The 19826-nt window shown below is 47.9% G+C and overlaps 1 protein-coding gene across 27 annotated transcripts in view; it reads right to left on the reverse strand.

Annotated features, from left to right (window-relative positions):
- Positions 1-19826, reverse strand: part of DLG2 (discs large MAGUK scaffold protein 2) — a 1130680-nt gene that overhangs the window by 252802 nt on the left and 858052 nt on the right. For all 27 annotated transcript variants that reach the window (XR_013231698.1, XM_077341322.1, XM_077341326.1 and 24 more), the window contains one exon: positions 13198-13312. Coding sequence is in view for 26 of the 27 variants with exons in the window: in XM_077341322.1 (XP_077197437.1) it covers positions 13198-13312 (115 nt within the window). In the remaining variant the exon portion in view is untranslated. The remainder of the gene's footprint in view (positions 1-13197; positions 13313-19826) is intronic.

A 19826-nucleotide genomic window follows, 5' to 3' on the forward strand; every position in this document is an offset into this window, starting at 1 on the left:
GAAGAGTTGGTTCTTATATGCTGCTTTTCTCTACCCGAAGGAGGCTCAAAGCAGCTTGCATTCGCCTTCCGTTTCCTCTCCCCACAACAGACACCCTGTGAGGGAGGGGAGGCTGGGAGAGCATGGGGGCAAACAGGGATTGCTTTGGATCTGCTCCTTAAGACTCAGTTTTTTGTGTAAAATATTAGTTATTCTGCAGGACTTTAGGAAGGATGGAGCTGCATTTTTCACAACTGTGGAAAAGCTCAGAGTGCCTTTATGCATGGATATTTGACACGCAGAGCAGATGCTCAGAACGAGAGCTAGGGCCCCTCCTTTGCTAAATAGCCTTAAGCTACTGTCCTGTAACCAAAGCTCCCTGGATAATCTTAGCTGACAATCTGTCAACAATGCGCACAATAATTTCTCCTCTCAATTAAGAGGTTCTGATTTTGGGGGTCAAAAATCTGCTTTCAAGCTGGCTTCCTGGAGGGCAGTTTGCTCCACCGCCCTACGGAAAGCCAGTTTTCTGATTCTTGTTTTTGGGTATATACAGTGTTTTTTTAAAAAGTGGATTTCTGTAAATATTCTTGCCCTCAGTAATAACATTAAGCCCTTAATGTTTTAGTCCAGGAATGCCCAAACTGAGGGTCTCGAGATGTGCATGGACTACAATTCCCATGAGCCCCTGCCAGCAGCTACCGGCCAGGGCTCATGGGAATTGTAGTCCATGCACATCTTGAGACCCTCAGTTTGGCTACCCCTGGACTAGTCTATAACTGTAATGACTGAATGATTTACTGAACAGTTCTAAGCTCTGACCTGGATGCTCTAGGCCAGGGGTAGACAACCTGTGGTCCTCCAGATGTCCATGGACTACAATTCCCATGAGCCCCTGCCAGCAAATGCTGGCAGGGGCTCATGGGAATTGTAGTCCATGGACATCTGGAGGACCACAGGTCGACTACCCCTGCTGTAGGCTACCCTGAACTGGTCAGCTCTCCAAATCTATTTGGATAGGAGAACACCAGAGACGTCCAGGGTTGTTAAAGAGATGTAGGCAATTCCAAACCACCTCTGAACAGGTCTTGACTTGGAAACCCTGTGAGGTCACCATAAACTTGGCTGCAACTTGACAGACCTTTCCACCATGTGTCTGTGGAAATCAGAAAATCCTGGGCAGTTTGGCAGTGGGACGTAGGGAGGCTGGGGTTTGGGATGGGGAGGGAGCACAGAGGGTTAGAAGGCTATCAAGTCCACCCTTCAAAGCTGCCTTTTACTCCAGGGAAGCTGATCTCCATCTGGGAATCAGCTCTAATCCCAAGAGATAGAATCATAGAATCATAGAGTTGGAAGGGGCCATACAGGCCATCTAGTCCAACCCTCTGCTCAATGCAGGATCAGCCCTCAGTATCCTAAAGATATCCCGGAGGTATCCAGACCCCACCAGGAGGTTAGGAAAATCGAAAGGGGGAAGTAACAGCGACACTGAATAAAACCTCTGATATGTGGTTATATTATTGTGGCGTTGATGTGACTTTGTATATTAGACAATTGTGGCTTCATGATTAGATAGCTGTGCCATCCTGGAGGTTGGCAACCCTGTCCATAGGTCTTTGCTTTCACGTGCAGGTTATAGGCTTCCTAGAGGCTGTCCTGGAGAAGAGCCTAATGCTGGGAGAGACTGAGGGCAAAAGAAGAAGGGGACGACAGAGAATGAGGTGGCTGGATGGACTCACTGAAGCAGTAGGTGCAAACTTAAATGGACTTTGAGGAATGGTAGAGGACAGGAAAGCCTGGAGGATCATTGTCCATGGGGTTGTGATGGGTCGGACACGACTTCGCACCTAACAACAAGAGGCTGTCCTAGAGGCTGTTCACGGAGTGAAACAGGACACTGGAGTTCATGGACCAGGGTCTGATCCAGTGACCCTTTTCTCATTTTTTTATTAGAAGAAGAGTTGGTACTTCTATGCTGTTTTTCTGTACCCGAAGGAGCCTCAAAGCGGCTTACAGTCGCCTTCCCTTTCCTCTCCCCACAACAGACACCCTGTGAGGGAGGGGAGGCTGAGAGAGCCCTGATATTACTGAAGAGTTGGTTCTTATATGCCGCTTTTTTCTACCCAAAGGAGTCTCAAAGCAGCTTACAGTTGCCTTCCCTTTCCTCTCCCCACAACAGGCACCCTGTGAGGGAGGCGAGGCTGAGAGAGCCCTGATATTATTGCTCAGTCAGAACAGCTTTCTCAGTGCTGTGGTGAGCCCAAGGTCACCCAGCTGGCTGCATGTGGGGGAACGTGGAATCAAACCTGGCTTCCCCCATTAGAAGTCCGCACTCCTAAGCACTACACCAAGCTGGCTCCTAGTATCTCATCTAGGCTGTGTTTCTACATATTCTCATTGGCAATCCCTGCGTAGTCTCTCTCCTTCCCAGTATAACCTCTCCCTCTGACCACATCCACTCCTGGCTGTTCTAGAGGTCAAGTGACTTTATAGTCAGGTGGAACTAACCACAGGTCTGCATTACAGGAAGGGGGTGGGGGGTGTGAACGTCCTGCTTCAAAGGGGGAGAAAAACCCACCCAAACAAGAGCCCTACGAACGAATTTGGGCAACAGGCTTGCAGCAGACTCTGTGACCTTTCCCACATGTGATAAATCTCTTTTTAAGCGGTGACCTCGGAGAGCTCCGAGATGGAAGGTTCAAATGCCTCCCAGACCATCTTGTTCAGAATCTATTATGTCTACAAGTTGCCGGAAGCCGGATTCTGACAGCAAACAAACAGCTCATCTGCCTGCAGTTTAACATCAGCTCCTATCCATTAGATATCTCCCCGTGGACTGAGATGAACCCCGGTGGATCCAGTTCAAGAGCATCCAACCCTCTCGGGCACGGCCCCACCTGGCTTCTGCAAAGGAAGCACACACAATGGTTTGGAAGGCCTGATCTCCATTGGCCGCCTCTAATCCTCTACAATGCTTGGGGGAAACATCTAAATCAGGCTTTCTCAACCAAGGTTTCATGATGGCCCTGGAAGGGCTTTGCCAGTTGGGTGTGAGTTAATTAATTAAATTATTTTTTAATAATTTTATATATTTATATTTATATTTATATTTATATTTATATTTATATTTATATTTATATTTATATTTATATTTATATTTATATTTATATTTATATTTATATTTATATTTATATTTATATTTATATTTATATTTATATTTATATTATTTATAATGAGATTTATATTATTATATTACTCCCAAGAACTGGCTCCTGGCAGTTTATAATATTGCCATATAAATCATACATAGTAATATATCCCCCCAAATCCCGTTAAAAACCCCATTAAAATAAAATACTAAAAATCCATACAATTTCCATACAAACAGTTATATAATGTTCCATGTAAAGTGCCCAGTGCTGCAAAGAAATGGGCGGTATAGACATATAAATAAATACAGCTCAACCAAAAACAGCTCAACCACGTTTTGCTAACTCAACAAAAGCAGGTTTGTATGAACGGAGAATGAGGTGGCTGGATGGAGTCACTGAAGCAGTCGGTGCAAACTTAAATGGACTCCGGGGAATGGTAGAGGACAGGAAGGCCTGGAGGATCATTGTCCATGGGGCCGCGATGGGCCGGACACGACTTCGCACATAACAACAACAACAAATGAACGGGCAGATAAATCCCCCTATCAGCTGGGTCTGTCTGGAATTAGCAACCAGTTACTATACAAAGATGGTTTGAAAACGGGCCTGTGGCAACTTCCGATCACAGCTGGAGCTGCAGTTCTGGCCTTAGTCCAGGCCCTGTTCCTCTGACTGCTGTCCAGGGTGCTGATTCCTTACATTTCTGATTCCTGCTCGCTTGCTGTCTGCCTGCTAGACCACGTGTCCAGCTGCTTTCCGGGACTGAGTTACTGTTTAGCTAGCAGATGCTGAAGATATGTTTCTGCACAGGCCTCATTGTCAAACTGGAGAAACAGGCCTGCGTCCTGAAAGTTTCTAGTGGAGACAGGGAGGAGAGATATCCCACACTCTTTTTGTAAATCAGCACAGAATCACACCCGCTTAACAGCAAGCGGCTCAATGGGGCAAATGATGTAACAAGAAGAACCAAATGCCCAAATGCCTGTCACCCATCTCAGGACTTTTTCATCCATTGGTTCAAGCACAAAAAGTTGGAAACAGACCTAATGAGTAATTGAATAAAATGTTGCCTGAATATTCTCCCGTTCAAACAGGCCTTACATTCCAGTTGGGGCTGTTCACTCCTTTGCCTTCTCTTCCTCCTCTCCCCTGTCTTTCCTGGCTGGCTCTGATAAGTTAGGATCATAGAGCTGGAAGGGGTCACACAGGTCATCTAGCCGAACCCCCCTGCTCAATGCTGGATCAGCCTAAAGCATCCAGGAGAAGGATCTGTCCTTCTGCTGCTTAAAGACTACCAATGAGGGGGAGCTCCCCACTTCCTGAGTCAGCCCATTCCACTGCTGACCTATGCTGAATATGAAAATTTTCCCCCAGATATCTAGCTGGTACCATTCTACACATAGTTTAAAGCCATTACTATGGCTCCTATCTTCTATTGCCAAGAGGAGCTATTCCCTTCCCTCCTCCAAGTTACAACCTTTCAGATACTTCAGGAGAGCCATCATGTCCCATCTCCACCTCCTCTTCTCCAGGCTGAACATTCCTAAGTCCCTCATCCTTTCCTCATAGGGCTTGGCCCTCTGGCCTAGGATCATTCTCGTCGCTCTCCCCAGCCCCCTCTCCGTTTTGTCCATGTCCTTTCCGAAGTGAGGCCTCCAGAACAGGGCTCCAGGTGCAGTCTGACCAATGCAGTATACAGTGGGACTATGACATCTTTTTATTATTATTATTATTATTATTATTATTATTATTATTATTATTATTATTATTATTATTATTATTATTATTATTATTATTATCCCGCCATTCTTGGCAGAGCCAGCTCGTGGCGGGTTACAAAATAAAATAGGTAAATACAATCCACTAACAATCCCCCCTAAAACACAATAGTTAATAAAATACAAACTGATGCAAACATAACAGCAAAACCAACCCATCAACCTCTGCTGGGGACCAGCAGAAAACATCTTGAGATTTCGATTTGATGACTAGAAGTAAAATTATGCAACGGGCTGTCCACAGTTAGCAGAAATGAGCACATTAAGTGGCCTCAGACTGAATGAGATCCTTGGTCCATCAAGGTCTACTCAGATGGGCATCTGATTCTTTTAACTGGAAATGCTGAAGACCGGACATGGGACCTTCTGTTTAGAAACAGAAAACTGAAAATAACCCCAGGGGTCATCTAGTCTAACCCTCTGCGCAAGAAAGGAAATTCACAACTGCCTCACCACGTCTACCCAGAAACATCCCATGATATTCAGGAGGGGCTACTCCCAAAAAGCGTTTGAGATTGCACCCTAAGTGCCTCAGCAAAAATGAGCTTGAGGAAGCCACCAGCAGAAGGAAGACCCAATGATCTTCCTCCATTTTCTTCACCCAACAATCCTTCAAGGAGTTGAGACAAAGGAAGAAAGATTGGCCCACGGCCCTCCAGAAAGTTTCACGACAAGTGGGATTGGAGCAGTGCCTCCGTGGTCCTAGTTCGTTCTCAGTATTGCACTGCAACGTCTCTCAATTACAAACAGAGAGGGATACCAACTTTACAAGCATGTCTCTCATGTTCCAAGTGGAGACACTTGGTCTTTTTGACTGGGGATGCCGGGGATTGAACCTGAGACCTTCTGTGTGCCAAGCAGACACTCTGTGACTGAGCCATAGCCCCTATTTCATGGCTCAGTTGGAGGTCTTTTGCATCACCTCCTGCCTGGTCCTTTTGACTGGAGATGCCGGGGATTGAACCTGGGACCTTCTGCATGCCAAGCAGAGGCTCTCCCACTAAGCTAAGGCTCCTTTCTTTGGGACTGCAAGGATGTTTTCTTCCCACTGCAGGACGGAGCTCCAGGAATCCAAGCCGGCCATCCAAATAGCAGACAGAGGCCTCAAGAACAGCAGAAGTGACACGATGCAGTCCCCAGGGCATGTGCAAACTGGGGGCCCTGTTGTTTTCTATTGTGCCCAAAAAGCTTGTAATGTCTAGCGCCTTGCAGAGCGTGAAGCTTTCCACTTCCCTTTGCTCACAGTCGGGGCTGACGGAAACATCAGAAAAGCTGTTTGGAAACCGCACCTCGTTAACAAATGGAACATGAAAAGAAAAAGACGTGCTATTTTGCCCAAACCCTTTCCAGCCGGTTTGCTGCCGACTGACAGTTTCACCCCTTTTGTTCCGCTGGAGCCGCCTGGGTCCTAAGCCCCTCGGATCAGGCCCTCTGAAAACGCAAAGGTACATCTAGGCTCTTTCAATGCTGCAGAAACTTGGGGGGCTGCAGATTTCGCACATTCTCTGGCTTGGCTGAAAGTCCCCTTTGTATCCCCGTTGAAACTTTGAAGGGGACCAGGAGGCTGGTGAAATATTCACGGAAAGGTTATTCGCTGAAAACGCATCCGACGAAAGTTGAAGAGACATTCACCCAAAAGATGTCTTGACAGTTGATGACCTTCAAGGCCATACGCGGGTTGGGACCCACATACCTGAGGGACCGCCTACCGCTCTATGCCCCCCGCAGGGCCTTACGCTCTGCGGGTGAGAACCTGTTGGTCGTCCCCGGCCCGAGGGATGGGATTTTTAGCCGCCATGTTAGTAGATTGATGTTTTAATGGGAATTTTGATGGGATTGGTTGTTGTGTCCCACCTCGAGCCTATCGGGAGAGGCGGGAAATAAATCTAATAATAATAATAATAATAATAACAATAATAATAATGATGATGATGATGATGATGATGATGTTGCAGTATTTCTCCTTAGGCATTGTTTAAATATATTATAAGGGAGAAGAGCGAGAGAGACAGAGACAGAGACAGAGGGAGAGGGTGTGTGCGCTATTTCTAATCAAGGTTGTTCAAAGCAAATGGGAAGATAAAAATATTTAGAATCGTAGAATAGAATCATAGAGTTGGAAGGGGCTTTCGGGGTCATCTAGTCCAACCCCCTGCTGAATGCAGGAAATTCACAGCTATCTGCCTACCCACAGTGACCCCAATTGCATGCCTAGATGATGCCCCCCAACCCCTCCCCCCCAAATTCCTGGTCAATCTGGCATGGAGGAAATTTGCTTTCTGACCCCAAAGTGGTAATCAGCATTTCCCTGGGCATGCAAGAAAGGGCCATAAGATAGAAGCTCAGACACCATTCCTTCTGTCCATCCAGTCACAATCTACCTAAGTCCAGAGAAACAGCATTTCTGTCAGGTGGCTCTCCAGCCTCTGCTTAAAAACCTCCAAAGAAGGAGAACCCACCATCTCCTGAGGAAGCCAATTGCACTGAGGCATAGCCCACGAAGCTCCATCTGAAACCACCGTGGGTGGGCAGGTGAGTGCAGTCCTAAACAGAGTGTCACCTTTCTAAGTCCACTGAAGTCTGTATTAAAGGGACGCGGCATTAGGAAGGGACCAAGCCCTATGAAGATAAGTTGAGGGACTTGGGAATGTTCAGCCTGGAGAAAAGGAGGTTGAGAGGGGACATGAGAGCCCTCTTTAAGGATTTGAAAGGTTGTCACTTAGAGGAGGGCAGGAGGCTGTTTCTGTTGGCTGCAGAGGAGAGGACACGCAGTAATGGGTTTAAACTACAAGTACAACGATATAGGCTAGATATCAGGAAAAAATGTTTCACGGTCAGAGTAGTTCAGCAGTGGAATAGGCTGCTTAAGGAGGTGGTGAGCTCCCCCTCACTGGCAGTCTTCAAGCAAAGGTTGGATACACACTTTTCTTGGATGCTTTAGGATGCTCAGGGCTGATCCTGCGTAGAGCAGGGGGTTGGACTAGATGACCTGTATGGCCCCTTCCAACTCTATGATTCTGTGACTCTATGATGGTTGAGAAGCCTTGGCAGCTGGCTTCTCTTGCCCGCACAGGAAAAACCAAATGGCAAAGGATTACAGCATAATGCCGAGGGTGCCATTTCCAAAGGATGCAAGCCCTCACCGTCACAAAATGCTTCCGAATATTGAACGGGAACTTCCTTTCCCGCCCCAAATGACCAAAGGATCTTCCTAGCAAGGCCGGAAACATCTAGGGACAATAGTTTCAAGTGGGTAGCTCTGCTGGCCTGCAGTAGAAGTGCAAGATTGGAGTCCAGTTTGACTTCTGACTGAAAGTTGACTCTGGCGTGGCCAAACTGTGGCTCTCCAGAGGTCCATGGACTACAATTCCCATGAGCCCTTGCCAGCTGGAGAGCCAGCTTGGTGTAGTGTTTAGGAGTGCGGACTTCTAATCTGGCATGCCGGGTTCGATTCTGCGCTCCCCCACATGCAACCAGCTGGGTGACCTTGGGCTCGCCATGGCGCTGATAAAGCTGTTCTGACCGAGCAGGAATCTCAGGGCTCTCTCAGCCTCACCCACCCCACAGGGTGTCTGTTGTGGGGAGAGGAAGGGAAGGCAATTGGAAGCCGCTTTGAGCCTCCTTCGGGTAAGGATAAGCGGCATATAAGAACAAACTCTTCTTCTTCTTCTTCTTCTTCTTCTTCTTCTTCTTCTTCTTCTTCTTCTTCTTCTTCTTCTTCTTCTTCTTCTTCTTCTTCTTCTTCTTCTTCTTCTTCTTCTTCTTCTTCTTCTTCTACCTTGCAAGCCTGGTTGGTATTTAAGCGGCCCCTGACCCCATTCTTGCATGTCTGGGGAGAAGTGTAATGCCATATTTGCTTTCCTTAAGAGACCAAGCAGCTCTGTGGCTTCTTGCCGGTTCTGCCATGCTACACGCTGTGCGTCCTAAAGACACATCCGCACTCTGGTTTCCAAAAGGCTCTGGAGATACGTGCAAGTCCGCATGTGATGCCAAACTCCGTTGCCAAGCACAGATCAAACAAGGCCTCCTTGGGAGCATATTAATTGCTGGTAGGATGTGTTCCTCCCCCCCCCCCACTCTGCGTAATATTCCTAAGCTTTGATTTCATGGGTTTTAAAAAATGCATTTACAAGACGGGATCTTTTTTTGTGTTGACCTAAGCAAGCGCGCTGGTAATCAAGCTGTCCGAGAGGATGAAAAACCCAGGAGACGACTGAAATGATTTCTCTATTTTTGTCCTAGGTTAAAAGCATGGCTCACGGGGAGCAGAAAAAGAAGCTCAGGAATGCTATCCGTTTTTTTCTTGAGAACGTAAGTAGAGACCTGCTGGATCAGACCAGGGGCTCCTCTAGTTCAGCATCCTGTCTCACACTGTGGCCAACCAGTTCTTCTGGAGGGCCAAGAGGGCAGAGAGGCTGAGTCCTTTCCCTGATAAGAACATTAGAAGAGCCCTGGTGGATCAGACCAGTGGTCCATCTAGTCCAGCATCCTGTCTCACATAGCAGCCAACAGGTTCCTCTGGAGATCCAACACCAGGGCATAGAGGCCAAGGCCTTCCCTTAATAAGAACATCAGGTGACCAGTGGTCCATCTAATCTAGCATCCTGTCTCACACAGTGGCTAACCAGTAACTCTGGAGGGCCAAAAACAGGGCCGAGAGGCCAAGGCCTTCATAAGAAAATAAGAGACCTACAGGATCAGACCAGTGGCCCATCTAGTCCAGCCTTTCATCTCACACAGTGGCCAACCAGTTCTTCTAGAGGGCCAAGAGGCCAGAGGCTGAGGCCTTCTCCTGATAAGAACATTAGAAGAGCCCTGGTGGATCAGACCAGTGGTCCATCTAGTCCAGCATCCTGTCTCACATAGCAGCCAACAATAGCAGCCAACAGGTTCCTCTGGAGATCCAACACTAGGGCATAGAGGCCAAGGCCTTCCCTTAATAAGAACATCAGGTGACCAGTGGTCCATCTAATCTAGCATCCTGTCTCACACAGTGGCCAACCGGTTTTCATACCCCGTGTTTCTCAAGTGGGATTCTCAAGGAGTCTCAAAGAGGTTTCCAATCGCCTTCCCTTCCTCAATCGCCTCACTTGCCGGATTAGCAGCCGCCACTCCTAACCACCACACCACGCTGAAACACTTTGAGTCCTTGAAAGTGCTACACACAGGCCACACGGCTTTAGCCTGCTCATCCACACACCAGTCGTCGCTTGAGAGCTGCACTTTACACTTTGGCTCAACAAGAAGCTTGAACTTGAGACCATCTGCATGCCAAGCATACCAGAGTCAGAATCACACGGAGCTGGGAGAGACCACCGAGGCCATCCAGTCCAGCCCCTCACCTACTCAGGGACTTAAAAATACACACTCCAGACAGGAGCTCATCCAATCTCCTCCTAAAAACATTTAGTTAGTTAGTTAGTTAGTTAGTTAGTTAGTCAGTCAGTCAGTCAGTCAGTCAGTCAGTCAGTCAGTCAGTCAGTCAGTCAGTCAGTCAGTCAGTCAGTCAGTCAGTCAGTCAGTTAGTAGTTAAGGAGCCAGTTGGAAGCTCAGACCTTTACTTTGCTTTGGTTCACTTTACTCTGCTCTGGTTTGGCCTCACTTGGAGTCCTGTGTTCAGATTTGGGCCCCCCAGTTGAAGAGGGAGTTAGACAAACTGGAGCGTGTCCAGAGGAGGGCAACAAAGACGGTGAGGGATTTGGAGACCAAGATGTTTGAGGAAAGGTTGGGGGAGCTTGGTCTGTTTAGCCTAGAGAGGAGACGACTGAGAGGGGATCTGATACCCAAACCAGAACCAATGGGATGAAATTAATTCAAAAGAAATTCCGTCTAAACACTAGGAAGTAGTTCCTGACAGTTAGAGAGGTTTCTCAGTGGAACAGGCTTCCTCGGGAGGTGGTGGGTTCTCCATCTTTGGAGATTTTTAAGCAGAGTCTGGAGAGCCATCTGACAGAGAGGCTGATTCTATGAAGGCTCGAGGGCAGGGGTACTCAAACTGCGGCCCTCCAGATGTCCATGGACTACAATTCCCACGAGCCCCTGCCCTTGAGCCTTCAAGGGGGTGGCAGGTGACAGTGGATGAGCGATAGGGTTGTGAGTGTCCTGCATAGTGCAGGGGGTTGGACTAGATGACCCAGGAGGTCCCTTCCAACTCTGTGATTCTATGATTCTACCTACCAGTGACCTGGCTCACTGCAAGACGCTGCCCCTCCTTCCACATTCTTCAGTCTTCCCCTTTGGCAGGGCGCCACTTGATTGTCAAGGCACTGCCCCACTGATGGACCCCCCCAAATGGCTTGTCAGCATTCCCTTCCTGACCTTTCCCTGTCCATCGACCAATGACATTATCGAACTTTGCATCGAGGGGCTGCTCTCCCCCCGGCGGGGAGTCCTCCTTCCCCTCTCCTTCTCCCGCTGGCATATTCTTAAGAGCCCCGGCTTAATTGGATCGATGTAAGGTCATCGTCTGAATTAGTTCCACCGTCAGCAATCAGCACGGCCGGGGATGGGGTGGGGGGTGGGTGGGTGGTGAGGTTGACAAATTGCCTTCCCCTCATTTGCGACCATTAAGATGCTCAGGGTGCAGGCTCAGCGTGAGCGGCCTGGCTCGGAAGAACGAAAGCACTTAAAGAGAGGGGAGGGGTTTACGAACCGTTCTCTTTGTGCTCCAAGAGCAGCTGCAAAAACGTCCGGGGCCAAGGGGTTGTGTGCCCCCTGAGAACAATCCACGTGATGCTCAAGGAGGGGGGGATCACGGGGGGATATTCAGTACTCCTCTGAAGAACCACTTCATTTGACGGCAGGCTTCAAAGGTTACTTAGTGTGGTGGTAGGAAAAGCGTCAACATTTGACCACACCCCAGTATCTAGGACTCTCTTTTCCTCTGGTTCCAGGATACCCTGACCCTGAGCAATCAATAGTTGGTTTAAGTCATGTATTTCCCAATAGATGAAAGAAGTACATTTTTTTTGGGCAACGACGAGGTTTTTGGTCCTTATCAGCAAGTAGAAATGCAACTGGTCCAGAATGCAGCGGCCAAGGTTCTCACGGGAACACCTTGGAGGGCCCATAGCCGGCCCACCCTCCAACAGCTGCTCTGGCTACCAGTTGAATCCTGAATCAGGCTTAAGGTTTTGGAAATCACCTTTAAGGCCATGTGCAGTTTGGGTCCAGCGTACCTGAGAGGTTGGCTCACTGCCTATACTCCTCAAAGAGCACTATTCTTGGCCAATGCCAACCAGCAAATGATCCCTGGCCCCAAGGAACCATGTTTGGCTTTGTCCAGGGCCAGGTCATTCCCTGTCCTGGCCCCCGCCTGGTGGAACAAGCTCCAAGAAGAGGTCTGGACCCAGTCAGAGCTACCAGAGTTGTGTGGGGCCTGCAAAATGGCGCTCCTTCACCAGGTATTTGGTTGAGGTCGTCATCACCAACTCTTGGGCCCTTGAACTCCCTCCCACTCAGACAGGCCCACTCTGCAAGGCTGCAAGGCACAGTGTTAAGTATGAAAACTGTTTGCTGGTCTACTCAGGTTGGTTATTATTCTGTTGATGATATTTTATTGTTAATATATTGTTGTAGTTCGCTAAGATATAGTTACCGAATTTACAGTGTGCTACTACGCAATTCTCACATTCGCTGCAAACTGCTCTGAGCCGAAAGGGAGAGCGGGATGTAAATGCAAAAATAAATAAATAAAATAAACTATCTCGTCGTAGGGCTATGAATCAGGCTGAGCAAAATGGTGAAATATAGCATATTCTGAGGTTAATATACAACAAGCGCTTTGGGAGAATGTATGCAAAGGTCCCAATCATGACCAAACAACAGGAGCAAATTTGTTCTGAGTAAGGTAAAGGTAAAGGTCTCCCGTGTGCAAGCACCAAGTCATGTCTGACCCTTGGGGTGACGCCCTCCAGCGTTTTCTTGGCAGACTCAATACGGGGTGGTTTGCCAGTGCCTTCCCCAGTCATTACCGTTTACCCCCCAGCAAGCTGGGTACTCATCTTACTGACCTTGGAAGGATGGAAGGCTGAGTCAACCTTGAGCCAGCTGCTGGGATCGAACTCCCAGCCTCATGGGCAGAGCTTCAGACTGCATGTCTGCTGCCTTACCACTCTGCGTCACAAGAGGCCCTTTCGTTCTGAGTAGGGATCGTGAAAAACCCTCTGGTAACTATCTAAGACGCTTCCACTGAAGGCAATGCCCTTCAATCCATTCAGTTCCCTCCACCGATTCCGTTCCGAGGACCGTTCCTCACCCACGGAACGGCTTCCATTTTGTGGGCTTACCTGACGTAGAGAGACCGCTTCTGATTGGTTCGCAGGGAGCCCGATCCAGAACTCATACTGTGGTTCATCATCTGTTCTCGCAGGTCATGGATTTTGGCCTCGAATCGCGCGTACTCTAAGGAGACAAAAGGAACGGAAGAAAGGGAACGCTTTTCAATCATCTGCTGGCCAGGAAAACACACATAGACACAAACATAAAGACTGAAGAAGGTGAACGTAATACATCTAGGACTGGGCATCTAGAATTCAGATAATTCGTGCACTGTTTATGAAAGACAACGCAAACAAGCTTGTGGGTGGGTTATCCACAGAATCAGCATTTCTGTCAGATGGCTATCTAGCCTCTGCTTAAGAACTTCCAAAGAAGGAGAACCCACCACCTCCTGAGGAAGCCTGTTCCACTGAGGAACCACTCTGACTGTCAGGAACTTTTTCCGGATGTTTAGCCAAAAATTCTTTTGAATTAATTTGATCCCATTCCACCACCACTTCACGGGCTGCATATCTGGGATCACCTGACTAGGCACATGACTCAAGGAACCAATCATAACACTTCTGGTACTATATAAAACCTGGTCTCATCAGCTTCCTCCTCTGTGTTACCTCCCAGCAAGTGGGGAACTGAGCTTAAGCCAGGCTGACTTCTTGCTTGGCTTAAATGACACTCAACTCATTAGGGAGGGGGGAAGATCAGGCAATTTCAGAACTTTAAAACCCAGAATAAAATTCAGCTGAAGATATCTGGGGGGACTTGTCCCTTAAAACACACACACACACACCATCTAATTTCATCTGGAAGTTGCTAGAATTAAGTCTCCAGCAGAGCAAATTCTGCAAGAAAGCAACCACAAAGGACCGAAGAAACTGCATAACGAAAAATGCTGAATAATAATAATAATAATAATAATAATAATAATAATAATAATAATAATAATAATAATAATAATAATTTGATTTCTTAGCTACCACTCTCAGCAAGCCAGCTCATGGTGGGTTACAGCAAAGAAGCCCCACGACAATAATCCCAATAAAACACCCATTAAAAAATAGTAGAAGAGGAAGAAGAAGAAGAAGAGTTGGTTCTTCTATGCTGCTTTTCTCTACCCGAAGGAGTCTCAAAGCGGCTTCCAATTGCCTTCCCTTTCCTCTCCCCATAACAGACATCCTGGCATTCCTGGGAGACCCACCCCCCATCCAAGTCCTAGCCGGGGCCAACCCAGCTTAGTTTTTGAGACCTGATGCAATGGGGATTGCCTCGGTCATGACAAAAACAGAGCTGAGGAAGGAATCTGGGGCTCCGGAATCCAGAGAGCCCTGACCATACAAGCTTACTGCTTGCATCTCCTCTGCAACCATATTCAGTCAGTTTGCGGCCGAAGTGACCAGACAAACAACCTGGCCAATATGGAAAGCTCCTCAAGCCTCTGCCCACTTGATGCCCCTGTCCGGTCTCACCACTACGGATCATCCCTAGGACTTAGCATCCCAAAGGAGCCAAATGCCAGGTTTCGGATCAGCCGGCGGATTCCTGGCTCTTCTCTGGGACAACATCAGATAAGAGAATCTCATTTGGTACAGTCCACACTAGGGGTAGTCAAACTGCGGCCCTCCAGATGTCCATGGACTACAATTCCCAGAAGCCCCTGCCAGCATTCGCTAGCAAGGGCTCCTGGGAATTGTAGTCCATGGACATCTGGAGGGCCGCAGTTTGACTACCCCTGGTCCACACCATGCAGTACCGGCATTCCAAGTGAGCCCACATGATCCCAAAAGGGTGGTAGCCCCTACTGTACACTGCTGATGGATTTTGAGCTTGTTTACTTCCTGCGGTTATTTCGGCATATGTGTCAAGCTAGATTTGAGTCCAGAGAACCACCTTAGAGATCAACATGGGGTGTGTGTTTGTGTGTAAGCTTTTGAGATTCAAAACTCTCTTCAGGTAGGCAAATGTATCTCACTTAGAATTATTCCCTAAACGTAAAAAGACATACAAAATCAAGGCCATATGCAGTCCGGGTCTGGTGTACCTACGGGACAGCCTCTCCGAATATGCCCCCAGAAGAGCCTTGTGCCCAACAGGCTGGTGGTCCCAGCCCCCAAAGAAATCCATTTGGCTTTGCTAAGAGCCAGGGCCTTCTTGGCCTTGGCCCCTGCCTGGTGGAATGAGCTCTCAGAAAACATCAGAGCCCTGCCGGAGCTTGCTGAGGTCCACAGGGCCTGTAGAATGGCGCTCTTTTACCAGGCCTACAGTTGAGGCTAACATAACATCAATATCAGATTGGAACTCGCACCCACACCCTGGGTCTGGGTTTTACATCTATGGGTGGAGTTTTTAGAAGTGTTTTAGAAATATTTGAAAAAAAGCTGAATTGTCATTTTAACTGCGCTGTTTTTAGACCTGTTATTCCCTGCCCTGAGTCTGCTATAGAAATTCAAAGGAAGGGAGGAAGGAAGGAAGGAAGGAAGGATGAAAGAAAGAAAGAAAGAAAGAAAGAAAGAAAGAGAGGAAGGGAGGAAAGGGGGGAGGGAGGGAGGGAGGGAGGGAGGGAGGAAAGGGGGTAAAGGAGGGGGAAGGAAAGAAGGAAAGAAGGAAAGAAGGAAGCAAGGAAGGAAGGAAGGAAGGAAATGGGTAAAGGAGGGGGAAGGAAGGAAGGAAGGAAGGAAGGAAAGGAAACTGGGTAAAGGAGGGGGGTGGATGGAAGGAAGGAAGGAAGGAAGGAAGGAAGGAAGGAAGGAAGCTGAGTAAAGGAGGGGGAAAGAAGGAAGGAAGGAAGGAAGGAAGGAAGGAAAGAAACTGGGTAAAGGAGGGGGAAGGAAGGAAGGAAGGAAGGAAGGAAGGAAGGAAGGAAGGAAGGAAGGAAAGAAAGAAACTGGGTAAAGGAGGGGGAAGGAAAGAAGGAAGGAAGGAAGGAAACTGGGTAAAGGAGGGGGGTGGATGGAAGGAAGGAAGGAAGGAAGCTGAGTAAAGGAGGGGGAAGGAAAGAAGGAAGGAAGGAAGGAAGGAAACTGGGTAAAGGAGGGGGGTGGATGGAAGGAAGGAAGGAAGGAAGGAAGGAAATGGGTAAAGGAGGGGGAAGGAAGGAAGGAAGGAAGGAAGGAAGGAAAGAAGGAAGGAAGGAAGGAAGGAAGGAAGGAAGGAAGGAAACTGGGTAAAGGAGGGGGGTGGATGGAAGGAAGGAAGGAAGGAAGCTGAGTAAAGGAGGGGGAAGGAAGGAAGGAAGGAAGGAAGGAAGGAAGGAAGGAAGGAAGGAAGGAAAGAAACTGGGTAAAAGAGGGGGAAGGAAGGAAGGAAGGAAATGGGTAAAGGAGGGGGAAGGAAGGAAGGAAGGAAGGAAGGAAGGAAGGAAGGAAGGAAGGAAGGAAACTGGGTAAAGGAGGGGGGTGGATGGAAGGAAGGAAGGAAGCTGAGTAAAGGAGGGGGAAGGAAAGAAGGAAGGAAGGAAGGAAGGAAGGAAAGAAAGAAACTGGGTAAAGGAGGGGGAGGGAAGGAAGGAAGGAAGGAAGGAAGGAAGGAAAGTGGGTAAAGGAGGGGGGTGGATGGAAGGAAGGAAGGAAGCTGAGTAAAGGAGGGGGAAGGAAAGAAGGAAGGAAGGAAGGAAGGAAGGAAGGAAGGAAGGAAAGAAAGAAAGAAACTGGGTAAAGGAGGGGGAGGGAAGGAAGGAAGGAAGGAAGGAAGGAAGGAAGGAAGGAAGGAAGGAAACTGGGTAAAGGAGGGGGGTGGATGGAAGGAAGGAAGGAAGCTGAGTAAAGGAGGGGGAAGGAAAGAAGGAAGGAAGGAAGGAAGGAAGGAAGGAAAGAAAGAAAGAAACTGGGTAAAGGAGGGGGAGGGAAGGAAGGAAGGAAGGAAGGAAGGAAACTGGGTAAAGGAGGGGGGTGGATGGAAGGAAGGAAGGAAGCTGAGTAAAGGAGGGGGAAGGAAAGAAGGAAGGAAGGAAGGAAGGAAGGAAAGAAAGAAACTGGGTAAAGGAGGGGGAGGGAAGGAAGGAAGGAAGGAAGGAAGGAAGGAAAGTGGGTAAAGGAGGGGGAAGGAAGGAAGGAAGGAAGGAAGGAAGGAAGGAAGGAAAGAAACTGGGTAAAGGAGGGGGAAGGAAGGAAGGAAAGGGGGAAGGAAGGAAAGGAGGTAAAGGAAGGAAGGAAGATGACAGAGAGCAGAAACAAAAGGAAAGAAGTATGAAAGGAAGCCATGATCTAGCCAACGTTCAGGATTTCGGTTTCAGTTTGCATGGAAACAGTATCGCGAAAAAAAGGGATTTTGCACAACAAGCCTGCCTCAAACAGCTCATTTGTCTGTGACGACCCTGCTAATCCCCCGATCTGCTCTCTCTGTTTCTGCTTCATCTCAGTTCCTGCCCCCCTCTCCACAGTCGGCACATATTATCGGATTAAATCCTCATTCCCGTCTTGGAATTTGCGAGATGCTCCTCCTGCATGCACCTCATTCCCCCCAGTCTGGCATCCGTTCTGGCCCTTGAATTAATAGTTGCTGTGCTTTTTGACACTCTGCCCAGAACATGGAGCTGTTGAATAATAAGGACTACTTATTTTTATTCATTAGCCTGGAACTGGCAAGATGGGATTTTTGCAGTTGCCAAAAAATCTGGCTGCTAAACCACTGTCCCGTAAAAGCACATTCCCGCTTTCCTTCCTTTGAAGAATTTTTGGGTTCCTCTGAGAGAACTGTGACTGGCCCCAGGCCACCCAGCAGGCCTCCTATATCTCAGATGATTCAGTGAATTTAGGAAGATGTTGAGTTGGGTGGCCCACAAGGGATAATTCCAAATAATTTTCAGCTAAACCTCCGGAAGAAGTTCCTGACAGTTAGAGGGGTTCCTCAGTGGAACAGGCTTCCTCGGGAGGTGGTGGGTTCTCCTTCTTTAGAAGTTTTTAAGGAGAGGATAGATAGTCACATCACAGGAATACTGATTTTATGAATTTAGGCTGATGGTGAGTGGGTGGGCAGGAAGGGATGTGCCAGTGTTTGTCTCTTGTGGCTCTTCCTTGCATACCCAGGGAATTACTGATCACCACTGTGGGATGGTAGGTGAATTCCCTCCAGGCCAAGCTGGATTCTGGAGACTTTTGGTGGATGAAATTGAGCATGAAATTGGGATCACTGTGGGTGGGCAGGTAGTTGTGAGTTCCTGCATTGAGCAGGGGGTTGGACTAGATGACTCTGGAGGTCCCTTCCGACTCTATGATTCTATGATAATTTTTTGCAATAATTTTAGAACAAGATTTTTGCAATGATGTTAGAATCAGTAACCTTGTTAAAATCTTATACAAAAGAGATTAATTGTCATAGCTGTTTTTGTTGCTCAGAAACTCAGAAGAAGTATTTGAAAGGTTGTCACTTGGAGGAGGGCAGGATGCTGTTTCCGTTGGCTGCAGAGGAAAGGACACGCAGCAATGGGTTTAAACTACAAGTACAACGATATAGGCTTGATATCAGGAAAAACATTTTCACAGTCAGAGTAGTTCAGCAGTGGAATAGGCTGCCTAAGGAGGTGGTGAGCTCCCCCTCACCGGCAGTCTTCAAGCAAAGATTGGAGACACACTTTTCTTGGAGGCTTTAGGATGCTTAGGGCTGATCCTGCGTTGAGCAGGGGGTTGGACTAGATGGCCTGTATGGCCCCTTCCAACTCTATGACTCTATGATTCTATGAAACTCACACGTTTTATTGCTGTCTTTTTTTCCTTTTTCCAAACTTTTATGGTTTTTGTCTTAAAAATTTTCAATTAAAAAACCCAAACAAACAAAAAAAACCCTCCCTAGTCCTCTCCTTCCCCCTCTCCCCCACCAGCGATGTCCTATACCCAGCTACTAAATTGAGTAAAGATCTTTAAAAAAAACCCCACTTTCCAGCAGAGTTCCATCTTCAATAAATACTGGAGAAATTCCATGCATGTCGGCGTGGGAGTGAACATCTAAATTTAGACTCCAAGGCGCAGAGCGAGGAGTTAAGATCAAGAAGTTGACTCTCTAAAAGGAACAGCGCACCAGATTGTCGGCGGTTTCCACTCCTGAGTCGGAGTCAACTCCCAGGTGAACTCCGGCAGGAGAAAAGAGCTTCTTTGCTCCGGGTTGATTGGCGTGGCTACTTGACTGAGATGTGACATTCAGAGATAGAGAAAGTCCAAAGCTATCTTTGGGTGGATGTTTCCACTTTCCCTCTTCGTAACATTGAGCGTCTGGGATGCCGATTCAGATAGGCTGATATTCAGTCTTCACAAAACGGAAAGTCTTTACGTGTTTTGACATCTGCAGTCTTGCATCTTGTTCTGCATTCAAAAGACAGCAGCCCCAGGGGTAGAGTTCAAGCGGAATCAGAAATCCAAAATGCGATTGATTTGAATGTCTTTGAGCAGATATGCAAAGTCATGTCTCTCTTCCTGAGTTCGGAAAACCGCAGTTGTGTTAGGTCTGGGAGCTCTGGAGCAGGGACTGAGATCCCAAACCTGTGTCCGGGATTTGCTGGCTCCCAGTGGGCAGCCAATCTCCGAAAAGACGTAAGGTCCAATCACGGGCCTCCGTAATGGCCAATTACACATCTTGGCGGGAGTTGTGAAGGTGTATATAAGTTCCCCACTTCAGGAGAGTTTTACAGATACCATGGACTGCCCAAAGAAAC

Source organism: Paroedura picta, chromosome 6, assembly GCF_049243985.1.
Source record: "Paroedura picta isolate Pp20150507F chromosome 6, Ppicta_v3.0, whole genome shotgun sequence".
In the NCBI taxonomy this organism is placed as follows: Eukaryota; Metazoa; Chordata; class Lepidosauria; order Squamata; family Gekkonidae; genus Paroedura; species Paroedura picta.